The sequence below is a fragment of the Anomalospiza imberbis genome, chromosome 5 (genome assembly GCF_031753505.1).
Source record: "Anomalospiza imberbis isolate Cuckoo-Finch-1a 21T00152 chromosome 5, ASM3175350v1, whole genome shotgun sequence".
Taxonomy (NCBI): domain Eukaryota; kingdom Metazoa; phylum Chordata; class Aves; order Passeriformes; family Viduidae; genus Anomalospiza; species Anomalospiza imberbis.
Window position 1 is genome coordinate 8,202,671 of NC_089685.1, and position 21,457 is coordinate 8,224,127.

Sequence of the window (21,457 nt, forward strand, 5' to 3'; positions counted from 1 at the left end):
AGGAATGTCAGCTTGACCTCTGGATTTCAAATCACTATAAGGGCTACTTTTGTCATGGTTTGGTTCATAGCTTCGGACAATTTTCATTTAACTTGTCCATCGAGCATATGAATACAAGATAAGAGTGAAGCACCATGACGTTTTCATTTACAGCCAAAGAGCAGTGGTGACAGTGCTTTGAAGTATCGGTCACTCTGTGTTATAAAAAGAATATGACTAATGTTCAGTCTTTATTCTCAGATAATAAGATAGATGATTTGTGATTCTGACCCTACAGATGGGGCAGGACTTCCTTTATTAAAAACAATAGATTAAAGCCTGTGCTTATTCTTCTCAGAGACCCCTAGTACTCTTTAATGACCGTGAAGTCTATTTTTAAAATGGGGTTCCAGAAACTTTAACTTTTAAATTTTTTTTAATGCAAGCAGTAGAACTCTGTGATTTATTACAGCATTGCCTAATTTCAGTAGCACTCTCATGCTTTGACTGTTGTATTAAATCTTGTGAAATGGAGAATCTGCTGTCTTTTAGCTACCTAAGACATGAACTTTGCTGCATAACAATTTTTGAGCAAGATAAAATTAATGGTCAGGGTATTCTAGTACCCCTTTTTTGACTGTTGCTAGTGTCAAGTGCTTCACAGTAATGTACAAGGAGCACTGTAAAGAGTTACAGGACTGGCCAGAGAATGTGTTTTTGGTCTGTCTTTGGATGCTTACCTTATTCCCAAGTGAACTAGGAGAGCAGTATAATTCATGGGTAAGATGCTGCTCTGGAGCTCAGGTGAGATAACTTCCTATTTCTGCCACTAATGAGCAGAGTAACCTTGACATGTCACTTCTCTCCATCTACTTTTATTTATCTGCCAAATGGCAGTAAAGATTACTTACATCATTCAGAGAACACTTTTTGTTCAGTTATACATTTATGAGCTAAGTAATATCTAACTATATTTTCACTCATATATGTAAGTTAATGCAACTGAGTAATTTTCATTCTTTGTAGAAATAAGTAAACTGAGTACTACATGACATATCACTTCAAGTAAACCCATAGATAAATTTGAAAAACTACTTTTTTGACTGAAAAATCACCTGTTCATCATCCATCCTCTATTACAAATTACCACTCACCAAAACTGTTCAGGACACTACAGGAACTTGGAATGAGAGATACCAAATGCCAAGAGAAGTGCTGAAAATGCCTTGTCAGCAGAGCCTAAGCAAGGATGGAGAATTTCTGTTGGCTCTTCAGATATATTGATCACAGAGTGCCTGTCAGTTAGCAAACACCAATTACCCTGCCCATTCCTCATTATGACAAATACCTTTCAGAATGTTGTTTCTTTACAAAGGCAGCATGCTGTCTGAAAGATGTGCTTTCCACAACTGTCATGGAAATAATACAGAAGTAACAATAATAATGAGGTGAAAAGAAAGGTGATAGATCTTTTTTTTGACAAATAAAGTGCTTGTGGATCATGGGTGGTGGGTTGGTTTGTTGATTTTTTTTTCCCCTTGATGTTATTTTTTTAAGTGCATTTACATATTTCGCAAATGAAAGCACAAAGATCAATGTTGAATGGTATTTATTCTGCATTCACACTCAACAAAGGCTTCTCTCTAAAAGATCTTGTGAAATGTTTCAACCCTGGATTGGGTTGTCCAGAAAACCTGGATAAGGAGCTTTTGGAAAGGGATTTTTATGTATCATGTAGCTTTTTATAAGATTATAATTTATGAACATGAACTTTTTTGTTTTCATGAATTCTAGGGATTTATTTCTTGAAATCATTAAACAAAAAATAAAACAACAAACCCAAAACACCCCATCTAAGCAAAAAAGCTTGTTATTTTTCAGAAAAAAGGAGTATTTTAAAGTGCAGTATGTGGTTAAAAAAAGGTTCACAGTGATACTGTTTCTTTGCTTCTTTTTGAAAAGTACTGAGATCTGAAGGGAAACAGAAAATATTGTGCATTTCTTAGCATTTTCATTGCCCACAAAAGGGGCAGAAGAGCAAATAGTGACTGCAGTTGTAGCAAGCTCAGGGCACTGTGTTATAGATGGAGTGTCCTTGTGAGGCAAATTCTGGCTGCCTTATTCAAGTGAGATGTGTCATTTATTTTAGCAAGATCATTCTGTGTTGGAGTGGTGATGATTTGTAATCTGTAGCCATATTCCTGCCATTAACACAAATTCCTTGAATGTGTGTCTGAATTCCTCTTTGTGAATTAACTTTTGGATGGAGTGGGCCAAGCTGCAGCATTCCAGTGGGGAAGCATCCCTCTTGTTTTTCTGGCTCAGGAGCAGCAAAGCCATCAGGGCCGAGGCAGTCCTGGGACGTAGGAGGGAGCTGGAATGGACAGGTGGCCATGCCATCACCATGGCTCCCAGGTGCATGGGACGGGGCGTTGAGATTAAATAGACCTTTATACCCTTAAGAGCCCAGTACCTATTAAAGCCTGGGAAATTTACTTTTCTGAGTGCCTAAAAGATCTGAAAATTAGGCGTTGACTGCGTTACTTCTCAGACATATAATTACAAATATCACTCTAATTTAAATGTAAATAAATTCACAGAACCAAAAAACCCATTAAATTATAACCCCATAATATTTTTAAAGCATTAAATTAGTTTATAGATCAATAAAAAACAGGTGTTGCTCACCCAACAAAATGTAAATAGTCTTATTTTTTTTAATGTCACAGCTGTAGGAACACAATTTCTTTTTCATTTGCAGATGAGTATCTTTATGCTGGAACAGCTTCTGATTTCCTTGGCAAAGACACTGCTCTGACACGTTCTCTGGGCCCTTCTCACGACCACCATTACATCAGAACTGACATTTCTGAACATTACTGGCTTACTGGTAAGATCCCAAACATATGCTGTTGTCATTTGCATTGTCCCTGCCTCTGAAGTTAATAGCTCCTTCCTTATATAAATATATGTCCAGTAACTATAAATAGAGATATTGTATCATGGAGTCTTTGGATTATGTAGGCTTTTTTAAAAAAGCTCAGTGGAACAGAAATGCACTTGAGAAAAGTCACAGAGGTGAAAATGCTAATTAAGGGAAGAGTGGGAGCATAAGACTTAATTATAGTTCCTGTCTTTGATGTGTATATCTGTGTATAGTCCCACAATTGAAATAATATCATGACTTAAATGCTTCTATATCCAGTCTTGTCAGAATAATTTTTTTAAACTGTATTTTCCAATCACTTCTTAGAAGCTGTTCTGTATAGCGTATTGAAATGACTAGAAATCCCACATTTTTTGGTAGGAGGTCTTTTTTTTAAATTTTCCTTTTTTCGGGGGAAAAATACCCTTTGTTGCTGTGAGGATCATTTTAAAACCACTAAGGGCACACTAAAATAGCTTCCCAAGCAAAACAGTGCTTTTTCTTGCCCATTAAAAAACACTGTGAGCTAGTAAACCCTCTAAAAAAACTGGCTGCATTTGCACCCAGCCAGTCTTAAACCACACACAGAGTAACATGGAAAACTTCTCTCAAAAACTAACCCTGCTCAATTAAAGCATCCCCCTTCTAGCTGTCAACTGTCTTTAAAGATGTGGCAACACTGGCCCTGGCTTAGGATGCCTGTGTGACTATTATGGGTGCAGTGTAAGGCCAGGGCCTGCTGACCACAGGGTTAAGTTGTCTTCCCAGCAGACAACTTCTAAAAAGGATAATTTTGCCTCTTAACTCTTTGAGACCTCAACAAGAGGAAATGTTCTTTTTTTTTCCTTAATAATTTTCCCCTACCCCTTCTCTTCCTTCTTCTCTATTGTTACTTTAAATTTCTATCTAGATGCAACTCTTTAACCCCGGGATTTCTGCTGTGAGATAAGGAGAAAAAGAAAAAGCCACTTAAAAGTCATGTTTACCTTTCCAAATAGGATATTGAAGAATCCACTGAAGAATCCGCTGACCTATCCCACTTTCATTTCCTGTGCTGAAAATCTTTCTTGTCTCACCTCTCCTATCTCATTTCTCGTTTCCACACACCCTTTGTGCAATGCAGAGCAGAAATGGACTGTGATATGGACCACGATGGGTCCTTCCAGCAGTCAGTTCTCTAATTCTAATTAGCCATGCAACTGCATATCCAATTTTATCACTGATGGCCTGCAGATGCTCAGCATGAAAAGGTGGCTGGGTAGCTGCTTTCCTAAGGGATGCAGTAATAAGGTAAAAACAAAGGTTGACTGTGGTTTGGCCCTGAGGAGCATCTGGTGTAATCATTAGTATAGATCCACATTGATGAGCATTACAGGGTTCAGTTCCTAGTCCAAAAGAACTTGTAGCTTAAAAATACAGTTCCAAACATTTCTTTCTCTTATTTCTTCATGAGCAGCTTGAGGCAAGGGAGCAGTACAAGAAAACAGAATAAACTGTAGGTTTAATAAACTGAGAAATGTTTAGATGTTTTGGTTTTTGGAGGGGTGGTATCTGCCTTTCCTCTCTCATTTAGATTGATTCATGATTTATTCTGTTTTCACTTAAAGCATCTGTATTTGTGAAACTTTTCTAAGGAGAACAGTATATTAATATGTCTGGGTCTGAAAAACAGCTTTAGTGTGCTAGACTGTGAGGTGAAAATTGCCCCACACTATATAAACACTGAAGACCCTATATACTCTTCAGGTTTACCTTGTTTCCAGCCATATAAAACCCTACAGCCACAATTCTGTCTAAGACTTCACAAACACAATCCATTCAGTGTTATACCAAGAGGCATAGACATAAACTAGGTGCTTTTAATATTTTGAAACAGTCCTTTTAAGGTTGGAGAAAATTTTAAGTGCAACTTGAAATGACGGCATCATTTTTGTAATAAGCCATAGGGTGGCCAATATATTTCTACTTTATTGTGTAATGTTACCAATTACATACTTTGTGCTTTCAGCTGATACTGATATAAAGAAAATATTTACTTGATTTCAGATTTAAAACTCCCATCTCATCTAAATCCCCTCTTCCCTAAGTCTACTGCCCATTTACCAAGCATGTGTTAGACCTCCAGTAAAAGTTGTACATACTTGGATAATTATACAATTGGAAATAAATTATTACCATGCATGACTCATGTTTTACTTAGGATAAGCATAAAATGTACAGCTTGTTTTCTTCAGAGGGCCAAGGAAGTTTTGCTATAATGCACCTTAATATTTTTAAAGTTTAGTCTTACTCTGTTTCTGGAAACAAAATTATCCTTCCCTGAGGGAAGGGAGGTAAAGACAAAGCATGAGGGAAAAATGCGTGGGATACCTTCCAGTTCCTTGCAGGGCATCTCTATCTTGACTAATTAAGACATGTCCTAATCTCGGTGACTGAATAGCAGCTCCACAGAGGGGGAAGGAGGAAGGCAGCTAATCTTTCCCATGACTCAGGCTCACACATGGTCATACTCCCGCAAGGGTGGCACTGGAGCAGAGGGGAGCAGGGCTGGGCTATCAGGCGTTCCCACAGCCGCTCCCTGGAGCTGCCTTGCCCGGGGACGAGGCACGTGGGGCTGGTGGCCCCTCTCCGGATCCCAAAGCCACCCACTGGAACCGAGTCTGCCCCATGCCAGCCCCGTGGGCAGAGGAAAGCACCCTGCCAGCCCTACACACAGGCATCCACTGAGCAGCTGCACATTCCTCCCTCCTTTGTAGGAAGAGAAGGCCATAGCTGGAACGAGGGCTTCCTTGAATTGCATTCATCTCTTTTTTTTTCCTTTTCACTTTTTTCATAGCAATTTAGTCGTCTTTTCCAGGGCAAAGTCTTGGAGGCAATGAGTTCTTTATATCCTGCGAACTTTGGATGGGATTCAGCTCCCTTAGCTCTAAAAGGCAAAAGCTAGCATCCTGTCTGAGCTCAGTCCTCTTGCTAGCCTCTGTAATTTACTGAGAGAAGTGACACTTCCAGAGGGTGACTCACCCCACCTATTGTAGGAATCTGTCTTAAAATAGGATTATTCATTGTCACTTTTTCCCTCCCTGAGAGAGGACCTGGCTGAGAATGGGTTAGGAGCTTGACTTCTAGGTGGTTATGGTAAATGAGGTAAGCACTGTCCTTTGTATTCTGTCATGCCATGTATTTCTGGCAGCCCAACTACACTGTTTCAGGTTGCTTTTTCATTTCTTTGTGTTCTGGGTCAGCCACTCCTTTGTGGTTCCGTTTTTCTGAGCCTAAGTTCACCATAGGTTGCACTGCCAAAAATCACTGCTGGTTTCAGAAGGGAATGATGGCCAGCAGGTAACCCAACAGTGAAGGACCAGCCCAGCAGTGAAGGAACCAGCTGTATCAGCTGTTCCCACCAGGCCACATGAAAAAAAGCACAGGCAACATGTGTGCCATCTATTGCCAGAGCTCATGATGCCTTTAATCCCCGGGTTGGTTACATACAATCTAGCCATGAATTTAATATGTGGGAAGATCTTCTGCTGAAGCAAGCAGTGGGGGAAATAGCTCTGTCTATGGGAAAACAAACAGTAGTTAAAAAAAAGTAGTTTAATCATTAGATTTTTCTCTCATGAAAAGAATCCAAAAACCTAATTCACGTTTAGTTTCAATGCACTTTTATATGTTGGATAGATGGGTTAGAAAAGATGAGGCAAAGAACATTATGTGCTTTTGAGACCATAACCTCTTCCATTTAATTATTTTCATTTAATCTTCATATCTTTTACAATGTATTTCTGTTTGAATTTAACTTTCAACTTCAGTGTTTTCAGTTGTGATTTAAAATTGTTAAATATTGGTGTTCCTTTATTTCGTTAGAGATTATTCTAAATCTGTTCCAGGAACTGGTATTGAGACATATATTTTTGCATTTGGCTTGCCAAGGAAAGCAATGAAGTTTAATCTTCAACCCCCCATACATTCAGTGTTTGTTCTGTGAATGTGGATTAAGAAAAAAAAAGGATGTGACTTTCAAAAAATGTGGTATAGAAGAATTTCACAGGTTTCCTCTTTAATTGCTATTTTGCTTACCACATATTTAACAAACCATACTAGAAGCATATTTATGTATTTATTCATGCTTAAAGATCTAATCTTCAAAGTAGCCTTACAGGCCCTGAGGGGTAATGGAATATTTTCCTCAAGCTCATTTTGAAATCCTAACTTAAATTTATAGATCTTGATGCCTGCATCACTTCATTTTTTCTGCTGACACCATTCTCTAGTGTCAGAAAGGTTTAAAATGGAAGCAGCACTGTGACTATTTTCACCCATAAATTTACTCTTCTGTCATAAAGGTGCACACTGAGCACTTAAACACATCCCATTTTGTCTCAGGCTCTTTGTCTCAGACTGCAAACTTTGAAGCAAGGATTCTCTTTTTCTTCTGTGTGTACTGTAGAGTTCATGGTGAAAATTCCTCAAGGCTAATACAAAGTAACAATCATTATGAAAAGGACAAAGGCATGAAGATATATTGAAAGCTGATAATAGTATTCCCCCATATAAACAGTGTGCTCTGTTTGCTCTGCATTCTTACACCACGCTCCTTATTGCTTTCTACTGCCGCCTACCTGATACTGGGGGACAAAGACTGTGTATTTTATTGCTGAAAGAATGGATTTTAGAGTCAAGGGTCTCTTTGCACTGTATTTGTATAGCCACTTCTGTTTAAAGAAAAACATAATTGATCCAAGTGCTCTCAGAAGAGCTCATCTATTGCAGCACACTGGGGAATGTCTTAAAAATCACTGGCCCAAGCAGCTGGTTCACTTGTGCAAGGCAGGGTTGTTGGCTGCTCTGCTGCAGTCATGGACCCTGGAATTGCTTCAATTTATGATTTTAGTGCAAAATTACAAGGAAAACAAACAAACAAAAAACCCCAACACTGAAAACAAAAGCCCTCAACTAGTGAGTAGGTAGAGCAGATTTGGAGGCCATGGATGAGGGAGCTTGGGAGCAGTTCCTTATCTTGGCCCAGTAAGCATGCCTGCCAGATGCAGGCAGACACCCATGCTTGTCTTGGAGGAGACCAGGTATAATGTAATGGCCCAGCATGCCACAACAAGGCATGCTTTGCAAAAAGCAGATTATAAAGACCCAAACAAACCATTACATTGATATAGTCAATCTGTTTTCAAGCACAAGGACCTGTGTCCTTAAGACTGACCAACCAGTTTTGGAGTTTGCTGTGCTAACTGAGAATCCCAGCATGGCACTCTGTTGGATTTGGTATAGTCAATAAGATTGCTGTATCACAGATATGTGGGAAACATTCCTTTGCAAGCTATCTCTAGTAAACAGTAGTATATTTCTGAATTCTTAACTGCTGCCATGAGTAATTAAATTAATTTAAATTCTACCAGGTCATTTCAGAAAATCTACTTAGCTTCATTTTGGTGGCCAGAGCAGTAAGGTAGATTTGTGTAGGCAATGCTTTGTACTGAGAGTTACTCTGTTTCCAAACAGAGAATGATAACCAGTGCTGCGTACTTTTGCAAGTGGTAGTAAGAACTATACACAAAAACATTAGCCTGAGAGTAAGTACTTCAGACTTCATGGTGGTTTTCACTTGGAGTTAGCAAAAAAACTCACTGCTACATATTGATAGAATATTTTTATTTCACTGAAAGAGGTAACATAAATACGGAGTTTTACAGCAAGTACTAAGGCTTTTCTTCAGATTTGTAACCCCATTTTTCTTTTAATTTCCAGGAGCAAAATTCATTGGAACTTTTCCTATCCCAGATACCTATAACCCAGATGATGATAAAATCTACTTCTTTTTTCGAGAAATATCACAAGATAGTGGCACATCTGACAAGACAATCCTTTCCAGAGTTGGGAGAGTTTGTAAGGTGAGGACTGTCTTTTTGATAAAAATTAAGCAAGTGTGGTTTATTTCTGTGAGAAACATGTTTTCCCCTTTGTTACCCAATGATCCACTGTAGTAATTTTTCTGAACATCTAATGCCATCTGAAATTTACTTGTCAAAAAATAGACTTGATTTTGATGGTACACCTCTTTTAAAAAGCTAATAAGTTTATAAATTATAATCCTGTGTCCAAACAGTAAAGTATTGACCTTCAATGCAACAGTGTTGAGCTTTGTTTCATGAGCTTCCAGTGAGGATGGATGAGTCAAAGTGTACACAGTGGCAAGGTGTTTGTGGTTCTGTGGAAAGTGCCCATTGATGCATGGACATACAAACCCATTCCTTAGCTTGGCTCCCTACACCATTCCTGGGCATTGCTGAGAGCTGGGGTCAGTCATTTGTTTCTTCAGATTCCTGATAACCCGCTGGGGTGAGGGGAGGCTAAGGAATTATGCAGTTTCTGAGCTACACCCACATCTGCTTAGAGGTTTCCTCCCTTTGGAAGAAGAGCAATCCTTGACCCATTGACCAGAAGGAATGAGACCCCCAGTCTCCTGCAATGTAAAAAGTTAATTTGGCTGGTGCCTGACATCCTTTGAATGATTACTCCTTCACTTTCTCCTTCATTCTGCTTGGGTTTGCCCTTTATGAAAGATTTGTGCCCCAATGGTATATACAGATCAGGCTTTCGTGAGCTTCAGTCTTTTTGGAGAAGCATCTCTGTCAAGGGCAGAAGCTTCCTCAAAAGACGAGAAGAAAAACATCATTCCTGCACATGAAGACAGCAGTCAATGTAGTTTGCTGTTTAGCAGCCTGATGGTTTTACTGCCCACAGTGGCAGAAGGGTTTTTTAGACTTCTGTGTCAAATGCACACTCTATCCACTCCTGTGTCCCCTAGGACATTCTGTCCCTCTATTCTGTAGTAACAGAAGCAGTTAGTAGAAGTGCTCCCATCCTGCCCTTGGGTTCTCAGGAATCACTGGTAAAAATCAGGAAAATGAAACTTGAAAGCTGCCTTCATATTAGTAACATAGTTAACATAAGCTTTGAGCAAATGTTTATCTTGTGATAAATTAGATATCAGCAACACCACAGAAGTCACACCAGTAGGTACATTTCTATGATTTTGTTCAGAAGCTTTAACAGACTTGCAATTTCTGGGCAGTATGACTATGCTGGCAGTTTCTCAAGAAACTTGAAAATTAGTACATGAACAAAATTGTTTGTGATTTGCAATAAGATGTGTGTGGGAGAAGAGCACTCATTCAGCTTTGGACACACACTGAAAACAAAGAGTGGACAAGTGTATGGAAGTGTAGATCTACAGCTGCTCTGCAGTCCAGCAAACTCCCAGCTCCAGCTGAGATTTCAGTGGCCACAACCATTTCACACTTCTGTCCTTGACCTAAAGTGTTAAGATAACAAAACATTCATTCATAAATCAGTTCTCTAGTAGGTTTTTAGCCAGACGAAAGAATGGATAATCTTTAGTTGAATATTTCACAGCAGAGTGATTAATGACAGAATGGAAATGCAAACATTTATGATTTGCTGCTAGACATGGCATTTGCTGATTATGAGAGAGCACTTAATGCATTAGGAGTAATTGATGGACAACATTTTCAAGCCAAGGCACATGAGACAGTATAGTAAACTAAGATATATTGGCTAGAGAAAACCAGCATCCTTTACCTAGAGAAAAAGGGAGATAAGCTATCATAATAAAAGCAAATGTGTTGTAAGGAAATCCTAATGACTATGTATAATCATACCTCAGATGAGAATGAATTTGTAGAGTAATCATGTTAACGGGAAAAATGTAATGAATTTTATTTTTAGTAGTCAAACCAAAACAATGAAAACTGATAAGCAAGGTGATTATTATTAATAGTTCTACTCTGTCTTCTTTATTTACTGAGCACTTCCCACTGGTTGCAAAATTCTCTTGATAATCCAGACTCCTGCTTTTTATGATATCTCTCTTAATTACCAACAAATTAAAAAAAAACATATTGCTAATTACTATAATAAAAATATAATTATTATGGATATTTAATGTAAATTAAATATGCAAATAGACTTGTCTGTTCATGGACTGAGATATTTTGGATCCGTGCCGTAGTATAAAACATCTGCTGTGCTTAATTGTCTCTGACACGGGAACAATGCCTTTGCAACAATTGATAACAATTTCTATTTGCACTGCTTCATTAATGTGATCTGTAGTGCACAAAGTTAAGCCTTTGTCTTTTTTCCCTGTTAAGCAGAGAATAACAGTATTTAGGAGGAGGTCAGCAACTTCTGAAGTAGTTTGCTTGGTGTAAACACAGTTTTTTTCTACTAGAACTCGATTGCTCTCTACCTCACCATGCCTTAGGGCTCCTGTCCATTAATGCCAGAAACACATGCTGAAATTAGAATAGGCTTTGTTTTTAGTAAGAAGCTCAGTCAATGCAGCCTGTTCTTTGGCTGATTTTCAAGGGTTCAGCAATATGGTCTCTCAGTGATCCCTCCCCTTAGGGAAAATCTCTGGAAAGCATTCCCCTTTCCCAGCTACTTTCAAACCCAGAAGACTGCAGTGCTCTTGTTGGCAGCTCTTTGCCCAGAGTCCAACAGCTGTCACTTGTCCTGTTCACCAGAGTATCTGCACCCAGTGCCCTGCATCCTGTGCTGCAAGAGCACAGCCACTGCAGCTTTGCACAGCCTCACTCGGCTTTACATCATCTCTTTTGTGTCACTGGCACTGGGGAGGAGCTGCTTTCAACAGTCACTTTCAGAACCAGTTGTGTCATTTATCATGGCAAATGGCATTTCCTGTTTTTGGTTTGAGCAAGACAGAAAAAGTATCATTGCCCTATCTGCAATACCTGATCCTACTTCTGGTGTATTCATACTTACATAAACTGTAATATTTGGAGTTAGTGGTTTTCTTTTCATGTAAGGCCATAACCAAAAAGAAAAGTTACTATTGAAGATTAGCCAGCAAAATTTATTTCTTTTTTAAAATGTATGCAGTTACACATATGTATATTAAATGATCACACAAACCTTAATTTCTTAAGAGCATGGATACACTTATTCCTATTTCTAGAAACACAGGCCAGGCATAACCTTTTACAGCTACACTGTCTTCAAAGCCCACAATGCTGAACTACTTTGCATCAGATGAAGATGTGACACAGTCATTACACATTGAGGAAGATTTTGAAAAAAATACAATTTCAGCATCCATATAACTGTGCCCTATGCAGTCCAGTGGCAAGTCAGCTTAATTTTTGTACATATTCACCACTAAATGATGACAGAATTGTAATTCTATTTATTGACACCTTGTATATGTACAAGTATAGCCCTAGAAAAGATAAAGTTTTCCCTCTTATTTTCCCCACTTAAATAAAGGGAAAAATAAAAATCTAACATAGAGGAATCACAGAAGACGTTTTGAAGAGGGAGGAAAGTTGTTGGAGCTTTTGTTTGTTTGTTATCTATATAGAAACACATCTTTTCATAGTTACAACCTCATCCTATTGGAATGAAGTGGGAATTAGCCAAAAGCAGTAGTCTCTCTGCTGCAGTATGAAAATCCTGTTTATTATTACAGTGGTTTGCATTTGCTGTGTTACAAGCTTCTCTTTAATGGTTTTGGTGATGTATTGCAAAAGTTAAAGCTTGCATTCTTAGAGGCTGGTTTCCGAGACCTCAACTGCCAAGAAATCAGACTTCAGCCCCTGATGTTTTCCCATATTTCCTAAAGTGTTTGGTATCCAGAATCGGCCTTTGTTCTAGTGGGAACAAGTGAGCTCTTTGTCTTTTTTTTCTACTTTTTTTACTTTCTTTTTTTTTTTTTAATACCGTTCCACCCCTATATATACCAAGCTGTACCTGGGGAAAAGAATACTGCAATTAGGCACAGCCCTCTTGGTTAAACTGTACTTTCTAAGCACACTGGAATGTAATAATTTTAAGAGCTCTTGAGTCAAGAGCCCTGGACACACCCTGCATTCCACCTTTGGGTAATGTAATTTATTTCCAAAGCCATGAACATCAGCAGAGTTCAAAGCTGTGACCTTGCCTCCTGTCTGGTGCTTAGAGCAATTTGTATTCCTGGAATGGCAGGAGGGAGCTATTCCTCTGTGGCTCCAAGTCCAGAGTCTCCGTGGGCTTTTCCATAGGGCTGCTGGTGTGTAGAAGTTGAGGTGTTTTTCTTGTCCTGGATATAGTCGAGCCATGCCTTTACTGTGACCAGGGATAACTGGTCTATTATCATTATTGGTATTTCTACATTGTGTAGATAATTGATCTCTCTCCAAAGCCCTTGGAGCTGTCCTGGCAGTGTCCTGCTTTCCTGTTCAGCCACACTAGCCAGGTCCTGGAAGCCAAGTAGCCATGTTCACATATCCTCAGCCAGGCTAATTAATCTGGGCTCAAAGCCATACTCGTGCAGCAATCCTGCTTCCAGTTCTGGAGGCAACTCATTCCAGACAAGATTTAACTTCCTGTGCGTTACAGGCTTACATGCCTCCTTTGTCACCATAATATTGCCTACCCACAACTCCAGCCATGGGAAATATTTTTTTCTTGATTTCTCAATAATAATGATTAAGAACTCTTTGAAAAAGTCGTCCCTTGAACAACCTTGGCCCTCATTTGCCCACTGAGTGTCTTTGCAGCCGTGAGTCCTTTGGCAACCAACTCTTATTGGACTTCCAAATTTGGTATTTACACATTATGTGCCATTTGAAAGTTTTCAAATTATGTAGAAAAGCAGATGCTCATCATGATGATTTCATTTTTAAGGGCTGATGTGTTGGAGATTGTCCAGTTCCATAGAGTATCTGCTTCTAACTGTGATGGATTAAGAGATATAACATCAGGTTTTGTCAGGTCTTTTGGTCCAACTTTCCTTATTGGCAAGGGTTATATAAGTATAGGAAGTTTTGTAAATTTCTGTCCCTCATGGGTGTGTTTCAATAATTGGTGTTTTGAAAGGGGAAATCATGATTTACAGATGAGGCAAAACTATGTAAGATATGCTTATATGTAAAGAACTGTGACTGAATTTTACTGAGCCTCAGGGAAAGTGAGAAAGAAGTTGCAGTGTCAAGATAGATATTTAAATACTGGACTATGGAAATGCAGCTGCACAACCACCGAAGCAAAATTTGGAAGCCATCCTGGTTGCCAGAGAGACATTGCATAAGACACTGTCAGTACACTTGGTTCAGAAATGGAAGCCCCTAGAGTTAATTGAAGCTCCTATGGCTAATCCAAAGTCCCTGACTTGTAAGCGCTTTGGCTCAGATGTTCAAGTATCTGTAAGAGTAGCAGATTTTGATGTTTGCTCACATGACTGAATTATCTTCCTGTCTTTTTTTTCCCTGTCAGTACATTTACTATAAACATGTACCATGGTTTGCAGTTCTGCTATTGTTGATTGAGTACAGTGTTGTAAATACAGATGTTTCAGGATTCCAGATTCTAAAGGACTCCTGCTCTACCTTTGTTCTTTCATGCCCTTCCGAGCTCTCAACCTGTGGTTGTCAATGCTGTGGTCACAATATCTCATGCAAGTGATTTCGGGCACTTGTATATACCCAAGTGAGGAAACTAATTATCAGGCATTCCCTTCCTTCTGTAAAGGCAGACAGCTAGTTTTTGGAGAAAGACTCCTTCCATCTTCAACCCAAATCACTCTCTGAAGGACGTATTTTCCACTGACTATAAAGGGAGCTCTGCCCTACCAAGTCCCTGGAAACTAAAATGCAAGACATTCTGATTTAAGAATGTGAAATTCTGAATGGCAAATTCAAACTTATTTGTTCATAAAGAAACCAGTTTATCCCAGTATTGGGTCTCATACTCCTCCAGTTTCACAGTGCTGTCAATCTGTTCAAATCATGTAAATTCTGATCTCCTGTTTGACATTAATTGCATGATCCATCTAATTACTTGACTTGCCTTCATTATCAAGAATGCTGCCTTTCATAACCTGAAGGTTTGTTCTCTGTCTTTTTATATCGTTATGTATGTATATCATATAATTTATATTAGGTATATATGAACATTTAGATGAGAGACAGGTAAAAGCAAGTCAAACACACTGGAATAAACCATGTACAATTTATACTCAAAATTTTAAGTAGACTTTCCTGAGAATCCCATAACATATTTTATTTCTTCAGCCATAAGACTTTGCTAACTTCAAATTCCCATTGAAGTTAGATTGAACAGCCTAGTGGTGAATATAGTACATTTAATTTGTGGCAGCATTTGTACAGTTTAAGGGAATATTCTTAATATTAGCATGCCTGCTGGAGATAATCTGAGCAGGATTGCTGCATGGCCTTAAGGTAGAAAGTGCTTAGTTTTATTCTTTTATTTGCTCCAAACCATCCTTGTATTTACCTGAGCCTGTTAGTTTCTGGATTTTGGGTTTTTTTTCATGGCATGTTTACTAACAGTCTGGAATTTTCCTTTGCTGTGTAGTTAGATTTTCCAGTCTGGATCCCATCCAGAGATAATTCGGTAGAAACTTCTGGGTGTGATGTTTAAATATTTTCCAAAATAAAAATCAACATTTTCCATGGTGAACCCAACAGTTATGCATGCTCATTGTACTTTCTCAATGAGATAAAAACAAGACTGGTTGAGGAGGAAGAACTAAACAGAGTTTCCACCTCATTGTCAGATGGGACCTGCAGACACAGAGAAATTACTTACCCAAGTTTACTTGATGTATCCGTAGAAGAGCAGTCCAAGTTCTAAAGTCTCATGTGCCTTCTTTTTCTTGCTTACATTTCAAGTCTAGCTTTTTTTCAAGCTACACACACTTCATGTGTAGCTTGATGTTTTCACCCGTAGCCTGATGAAGTCACAGGAGGAATCTTCATCTACATTCATATGGTTTGGACAAAAAATTTTGCACCTGAGTTCCTCAAGGAGCAAATTTAACTTTCCTGTGTTAGGCTGGTACCTAAAAGAGTTGAGTGGGGACAGAATATGTAAAGTAAAACAAAATAATTGTAGAAAGAAATGTGAACCTGAAGACAGAAGTTGAAAGACTGTTGGCTGTTTCTCCATTTATAAAGTCAGCTACAAGTTTGGAGATTTTTTTTTTCCTCCATAATATAAGGCTTTGCTTCAGGGGATGCCATTTGTTTCTGATAGCTTTGTCACATAGCTAAGCTTCAATAAGAGAAAGGCTCCAGGGCCTTTTGCAGTTTCAGCACTTTTCCTTTCTGTTCTCCAACATTTCCTTTTATTCAGGCCAGGAATTCTCTTTGGACAGTCCTTTTGCACATCTTGCCACTGGCTGTAATTAATAACCTGCTTCGAGAAATTCCACTCATTGTCTTTTTTCTTTTTTCTTCCTTTTTTTTTCTTCCATTTAGAGGCTGTTCAGGATAATTACTGTCTTTAAAGTTTTATGAATCACAGTGTTTGACATCTTTGATGTAGACTAATTTTTCAGATAACTGCACTTTTTGTTCTAATGTTCAATTTGTCACTGTTAGTTACAAGCAAATAAGAAATTTAAATCCCCAAAGATGCAGATGTTCTTTAGTTTCGTTGCCATCTGTTTTTCTGCCTACTGGATTCCAAGACTAACATTTGTTCATTTTAATGAAGCTACATTTATATAGTATACAAGATACAACAGAATAGGGAATAGATACAACAGAAAGTCTTTAAGTTGACTTTTAAATCACTTGATCATAAGGCAGTATCTTTTCTGATGGCTTTTATTCTCATGTGAACTTATCTTTAGCTAGATGGTTTGAAAAACCTGTTGTTTTGCTTAATTGCACATAAATTGCAGATCAGAAAACTGAAATTTCCAAAGAAGATTCCCAAGAGACGTGCTTGATATGACCTTAAATTACTTCACAAAATTTACACTGTGCCATTTAAACAGCAGTCTTCTGAATGTCAGAAAGCCATACAATTACCTGTGCTCATGGAAGTGGGACATTTGATATTTGAATTCTCAGTGTAATTTGGTAGAAACCTGATTTCTCACTCCAACAAATTGTTTTCTGCAACCAGCTCATTGAAAAGGGATGAAATTTTAGGGTTTCTGTAAATAAGAGTCTGTCTGATTTATTAAAGTCATATTGGATTACTTCCCCATTTATCTAAGTAATTTTTAGTTATAATTTTTTGTGATATTTTGGAGTAGTATTTCCTCAACAGGTGATTGAACAGCTCCCCTTCTAGCTGGCAATTATCTAAATTTCTAACTCAGGCAAGCACAATTAACCATGATTTTACAGGCACTTTCGGTTAAAAAGAAGGTATTTCAGGCAGAAGTGTTGGTATTTGTTACAGCTTGTGAGATTACAAAGCAGTAAGTGCTAATTAAAGCTTTATTTATATTCAGAATGAAATATGCAGTCCCTAAGTGCCTTCATCTGTCCAGTAACAAAGTTTATAGTAAACACAGCTAATCCAGTGTGCTTAGAAGTGATATTTTGGGAGATAAGATTTCAGATACTCAAGGCTGGTTGGCTATTACAAGATTAGCCATATTTTTGGAATGAAAGGCTTGTTCATGCTGCCTTACCCTTCTCTCAGCACTTAAATTTATCTTGTCTCCTTGTCCAATCTCCCTGAAATATTTAGAGTTCTTTGTATTCAGACCATATCTCTTGTCAAAAATCATTTCAGTACATCCAGTTAATTACTTAAACAGGCTTGAGGCAAACCTTTGCTTGGTATAAATCAGCTGAATGGGCTTCTTAGGATTCTATGACTTTGTGTTTAATTCTCACTTCTGCCCACCTGTGCACTAACTGGACTTTGCTTTGGTGATTTTCATTCTTCCATGCATTTCTTCTAATCCACTGACTACCCAGCCTATACATCCTACTGAATTTATGTCCTGCTCTGCAGCCAGCTCACAGAATTTGAGCATATCAATGATTCATTCCAGACTGCTGCTATTAAATAATCTATTTGGTAAAAGAGATTGTCTTCCTTCTGTAGTAGCCCAGTCTCAAAAATAACTTGGGTCAGTATTTCCTTTGTTCAGCCTCTCAGAGGCCAATGATCAGGAATGATGAGGGTCCAAGGAATCTCCACCAGAGTGGGCAAATACAGTGCAAAGTGTGTGAGTACACATCAACATGGTCTGAAGGAAGGGAGAACAACTGTATGTTCTCCAGGACCTGAAGCCTCAAGATGGGTCAAAGACTAACCTAATATCCACCAAAAAATTGTGTAAGGAAGGAAGGGGTGCCCTTTCTTAAAAAAATAGGTATTTACAGTGCTTAGTAAGATAAATTCTATTTGAGACTCGAGGAGCAAAGACATACCTAAACTATTTATAGTTTCTGAACATTCTTAGTCTGAGTTGAATTAATTCTGTATGTAGATAAAATCATCATGGCCTTTGTCAGTTACTGCACTTTCTCAGTCAATCTCAATGAATCCTGGGCATATTGTAAGAAAGGAAAGACACTGTATTAATCAGAGATGACATATAGAATTGAGGAATACTATATGGCTACTGATCAAAAAAATCTCCTAAAACCACAAATAAAAATATCTTCTTAGTAAAATATGCTTTTTATTTCACCCAGCCATGGCAGTAGAAAGAAGCATGTTGAAGGATATGTCAGCATATTATGTGTGCAACTGTCTAAATCAGTGAAAGTTCTTTTTAGTCTCTCTTCACCATAAATTTGTCTCTGGCTTCTGAAGGACTTGGTAGCTCTTGAAATGCTGACTGGTCACTGAATCCCCTTTGCTCCATTATAAACTGTGCAGTGTTACTTTGGCAGCTTCTGGGTATATAAAACACATCTAGTGAATGTCTGTTCTAATGTCTCTTAAACTCAAATGATATGGTTAACATAATGTCCTGGCTTGAGAGCGAGCAATTGTGGATACATCTTAAATCCATATATTTTATACTTTAATGCACATAGAACTTGCTAGGATTGCTTCCTTTGAGCACAGTGTTTGGTTTGCACTGGTCTCTAGCAACTCAGTGGAACTACTGATACATTTGAAATAAGCGTTTGTGAAAATGCTGTGGTGGATCACAACTTAAGGTTGCTAAAACACAAATACATATCTTCCCATCTCTTGCAGCTGAGTGCTGCAGTAACAGGAGTAGGAACTAGACAAGGGTCCTTCTTCTATTCCAGCCCCATCAACTGCTCCATGCTTTCTTCCTGTTTCCAGATTTTAGTCAGGAAGTTAGAAACATCTCATCTCCTGTGATGCTGCACTGAGTCCACCAGAAATCAAAGTGGGAGTTCCGCAGTGTGAGATTTGCTTAGCTAATCTGAATTGCCAGGGGAAGGAAAAGCTTAACACTCCTTGCTTTTTAACATTTTTTGTTGCATCTTTGTATTTGTTTGGTTTCAACTGCACCACAAAATCTGTTTGCTCTGCCTTTGAACAGAACACACACATGCAGAGGGTTTTTTTTTGCTATTGGCTTCAGGCTGCTAATTTTGACACCTTTGTAATAAATCTGTTGGGTAGATGCAAAGCTTCAGGCTTGGCAGAACCTCAGGAAATCAAGAGAGGAGGCAGCAATTCTTGTAAGAGCAGGAGTTCCAAAGGCCATATATTAACAGGAATCATTTCCAGCTGAGCTAATCTATTTGAAAGTAGCAGGTACATGAAAAGGAAAAGCAGTTAGAGTGCATTACCAGAGAAGTGTTACTCCTTGTGAAGTGATTTCAGCACTTAAAACCATCTTTCTGAATGCCTGTACAATACAGCCCTGAAGGGCTATATACAGTCTGTGGTGATGACATGTAATTCCCACCACCCGGTGTTTCCTACTCTGGCTGGTTCTATGCCTTCAGATTGCAAAGTGAATTAACAAAAAAATTATTTCTCGTAATGAATCTGAAGGGGCTGAATATATTGTGGTCCTTAAACTTACAGCACAGATCCCCTAAGCTTCAGAGTTTATAACTGAGGGGAGTAGGCACCTTCCTGGGATCATTCAGAGCCTACATCTGGGAGACTACTGCTGGTGATAACATTTCTTTTAAGTGTTTCAATTCTTGGTTCTTGCTGGTAATATCATTGCCCTTACCGTTTTTAGGATAAAGACTTCTGGGGCCCAAATAGCTTTGCAGAACCTAAATAGTTCTGCTGTTTGGAGCCAACAGGGTCCCTTATGTAGTCTGTGGAAGAAGTACATGAGCAAACTCCCAGTTTGGCATCTTAAAATTTAAATCTTCTAAAACCTACTATGCATACACCTCTGCCGATCCAAGTCAGTAGAAGGTCACTTCCCCTTCAGAAAGGTAATTCCAATTTCAAGTGGCCCTTTCTAGATTTTTTCTTTCTCCAGTGGCTAAAGGAAATTTGGGCAAGCATGCTTATGTTTTGGAAACCTGTAGTAAAATAAATGAAAAAAATCCCTGTTGCAGGAGGACAGACTGATATTTCTGTAACAATAATTATTAGAATAATATGACTGGTTTTGCCTGGAATGCATTTTTCTCTGTACTGTGTACACAAAAAAAAAAAAAAAACCAAAAAAAAAACAGTGCAGTATTTGCATTGTAAGCTGCTGATGAATATAATTTTCCTTTTTTTTTTTTTTTTTCCTTGCAAAATCTATCCAAAAAGTTCTGTTCTATAATTTGGTTTGTAAAGAATTTTGAAGAACAACTGATTATAAAAATTAGCCTCACAGAAAGCAAGAAATCACTTGATATAGATATTCCAGTTAAAAAGCTGATGAAGGAACTTCACAGTTTTGGGTATAATTAGAAAATTTGAATTGCCCACTCTCTGAGCTGATAAGAAATTACTTAGAAAAAAAGCTCTCCTACCCTCTTTTAGGAAAAAGAAAATGAAAAGAAAATTTTTATGTTGTTGGGGTTAGAGACTGTGGAATCAGACAGAAGATGCACAGTCCATACTGTGCTGTCACGTGTTAAAGCCCTTACTTTTTAATATTCAAGAATTTAATCTTTTTTTTGGTAGAATGATATGGGAGGCCAAAGAAGCCTAATAAACAAGTGGACAACTTTTCTGAAAGCCAGGCTCGTGTGTTCCATACCTGGTCCTGAAGGGGCAGACACACATTTCGATGAGCTGCGTAAGTTGATTTATCTTTAATGGTCTATTTTGATGTTAGCAATACCCGCTTTTGTTGGATTTCTTCCCCCCTCTTGTTTATGGAAGCACTGTGTCTTGTTTAGATTTTACTCCTCTTCCAAATAGGGCTAGTAATACCTCTGACTTTGACCAGAAGTCCCTGATTATAACTAATACTGATCTGATCAGAATTACAGTGTTTTTCCCTTTCCCTCCAAAAGCTGGAAAGTAAAAATCTGATTCAGTATAAAACCCAGACTATCTGCAAATGAACACATTTCAGAATATTACAACAAATTCACATGGCAGAAACTAAAATTCCAAGAAAAAGAAAACCTGGTTATATTTTTACAAATTTTCTAATTACAAATTGTTAATGCAGAAATAGTCAATGGATATTTAATTAAGAAAAATAAATCCCCAAATACATTTTTCTCATTGCAGAAGATATATTCTTACTTTCTACAAGAGATGAGAGGAACCCTCTTGTGTATGGAGTCTTCACTACAACAAGGTATGTGTTGGGATCATGTTTACCTCTGGAAACAAATGATG

General features: G+C 38.2%; 1 protein-coding gene across 4 annotated transcripts in view; it reads left to right on the top strand.

Annotated features, from left to right (window-relative positions):
• Positions 1-21,457, top strand: part of SEMA3D (semaphorin 3D) — a 132,972-nt gene that overhangs the window by 75,563 nt on the left and 35,952 nt on the right. For all 4 annotated transcript variants that reach the window (XM_068189554.1, XM_068189553.1, XM_068189555.1 and 1 more), the window contains 4 exons: positions 2,741-2,869; positions 8,666-8,808; positions 20,789-20,903; positions 21,347-21,416. In XM_068189554.1, the coding sequence (XP_068045655.1) occupies positions 2,741-2,869; positions 8,666-8,808; positions 20,789-20,903; positions 21,347-21,416 (457 nt within the window). The remainder of the gene's footprint in view (positions 1-2,740; positions 2,870-8,665; positions 8,809-20,788; positions 20,904-21,346; positions 21,417-21,457) is intronic.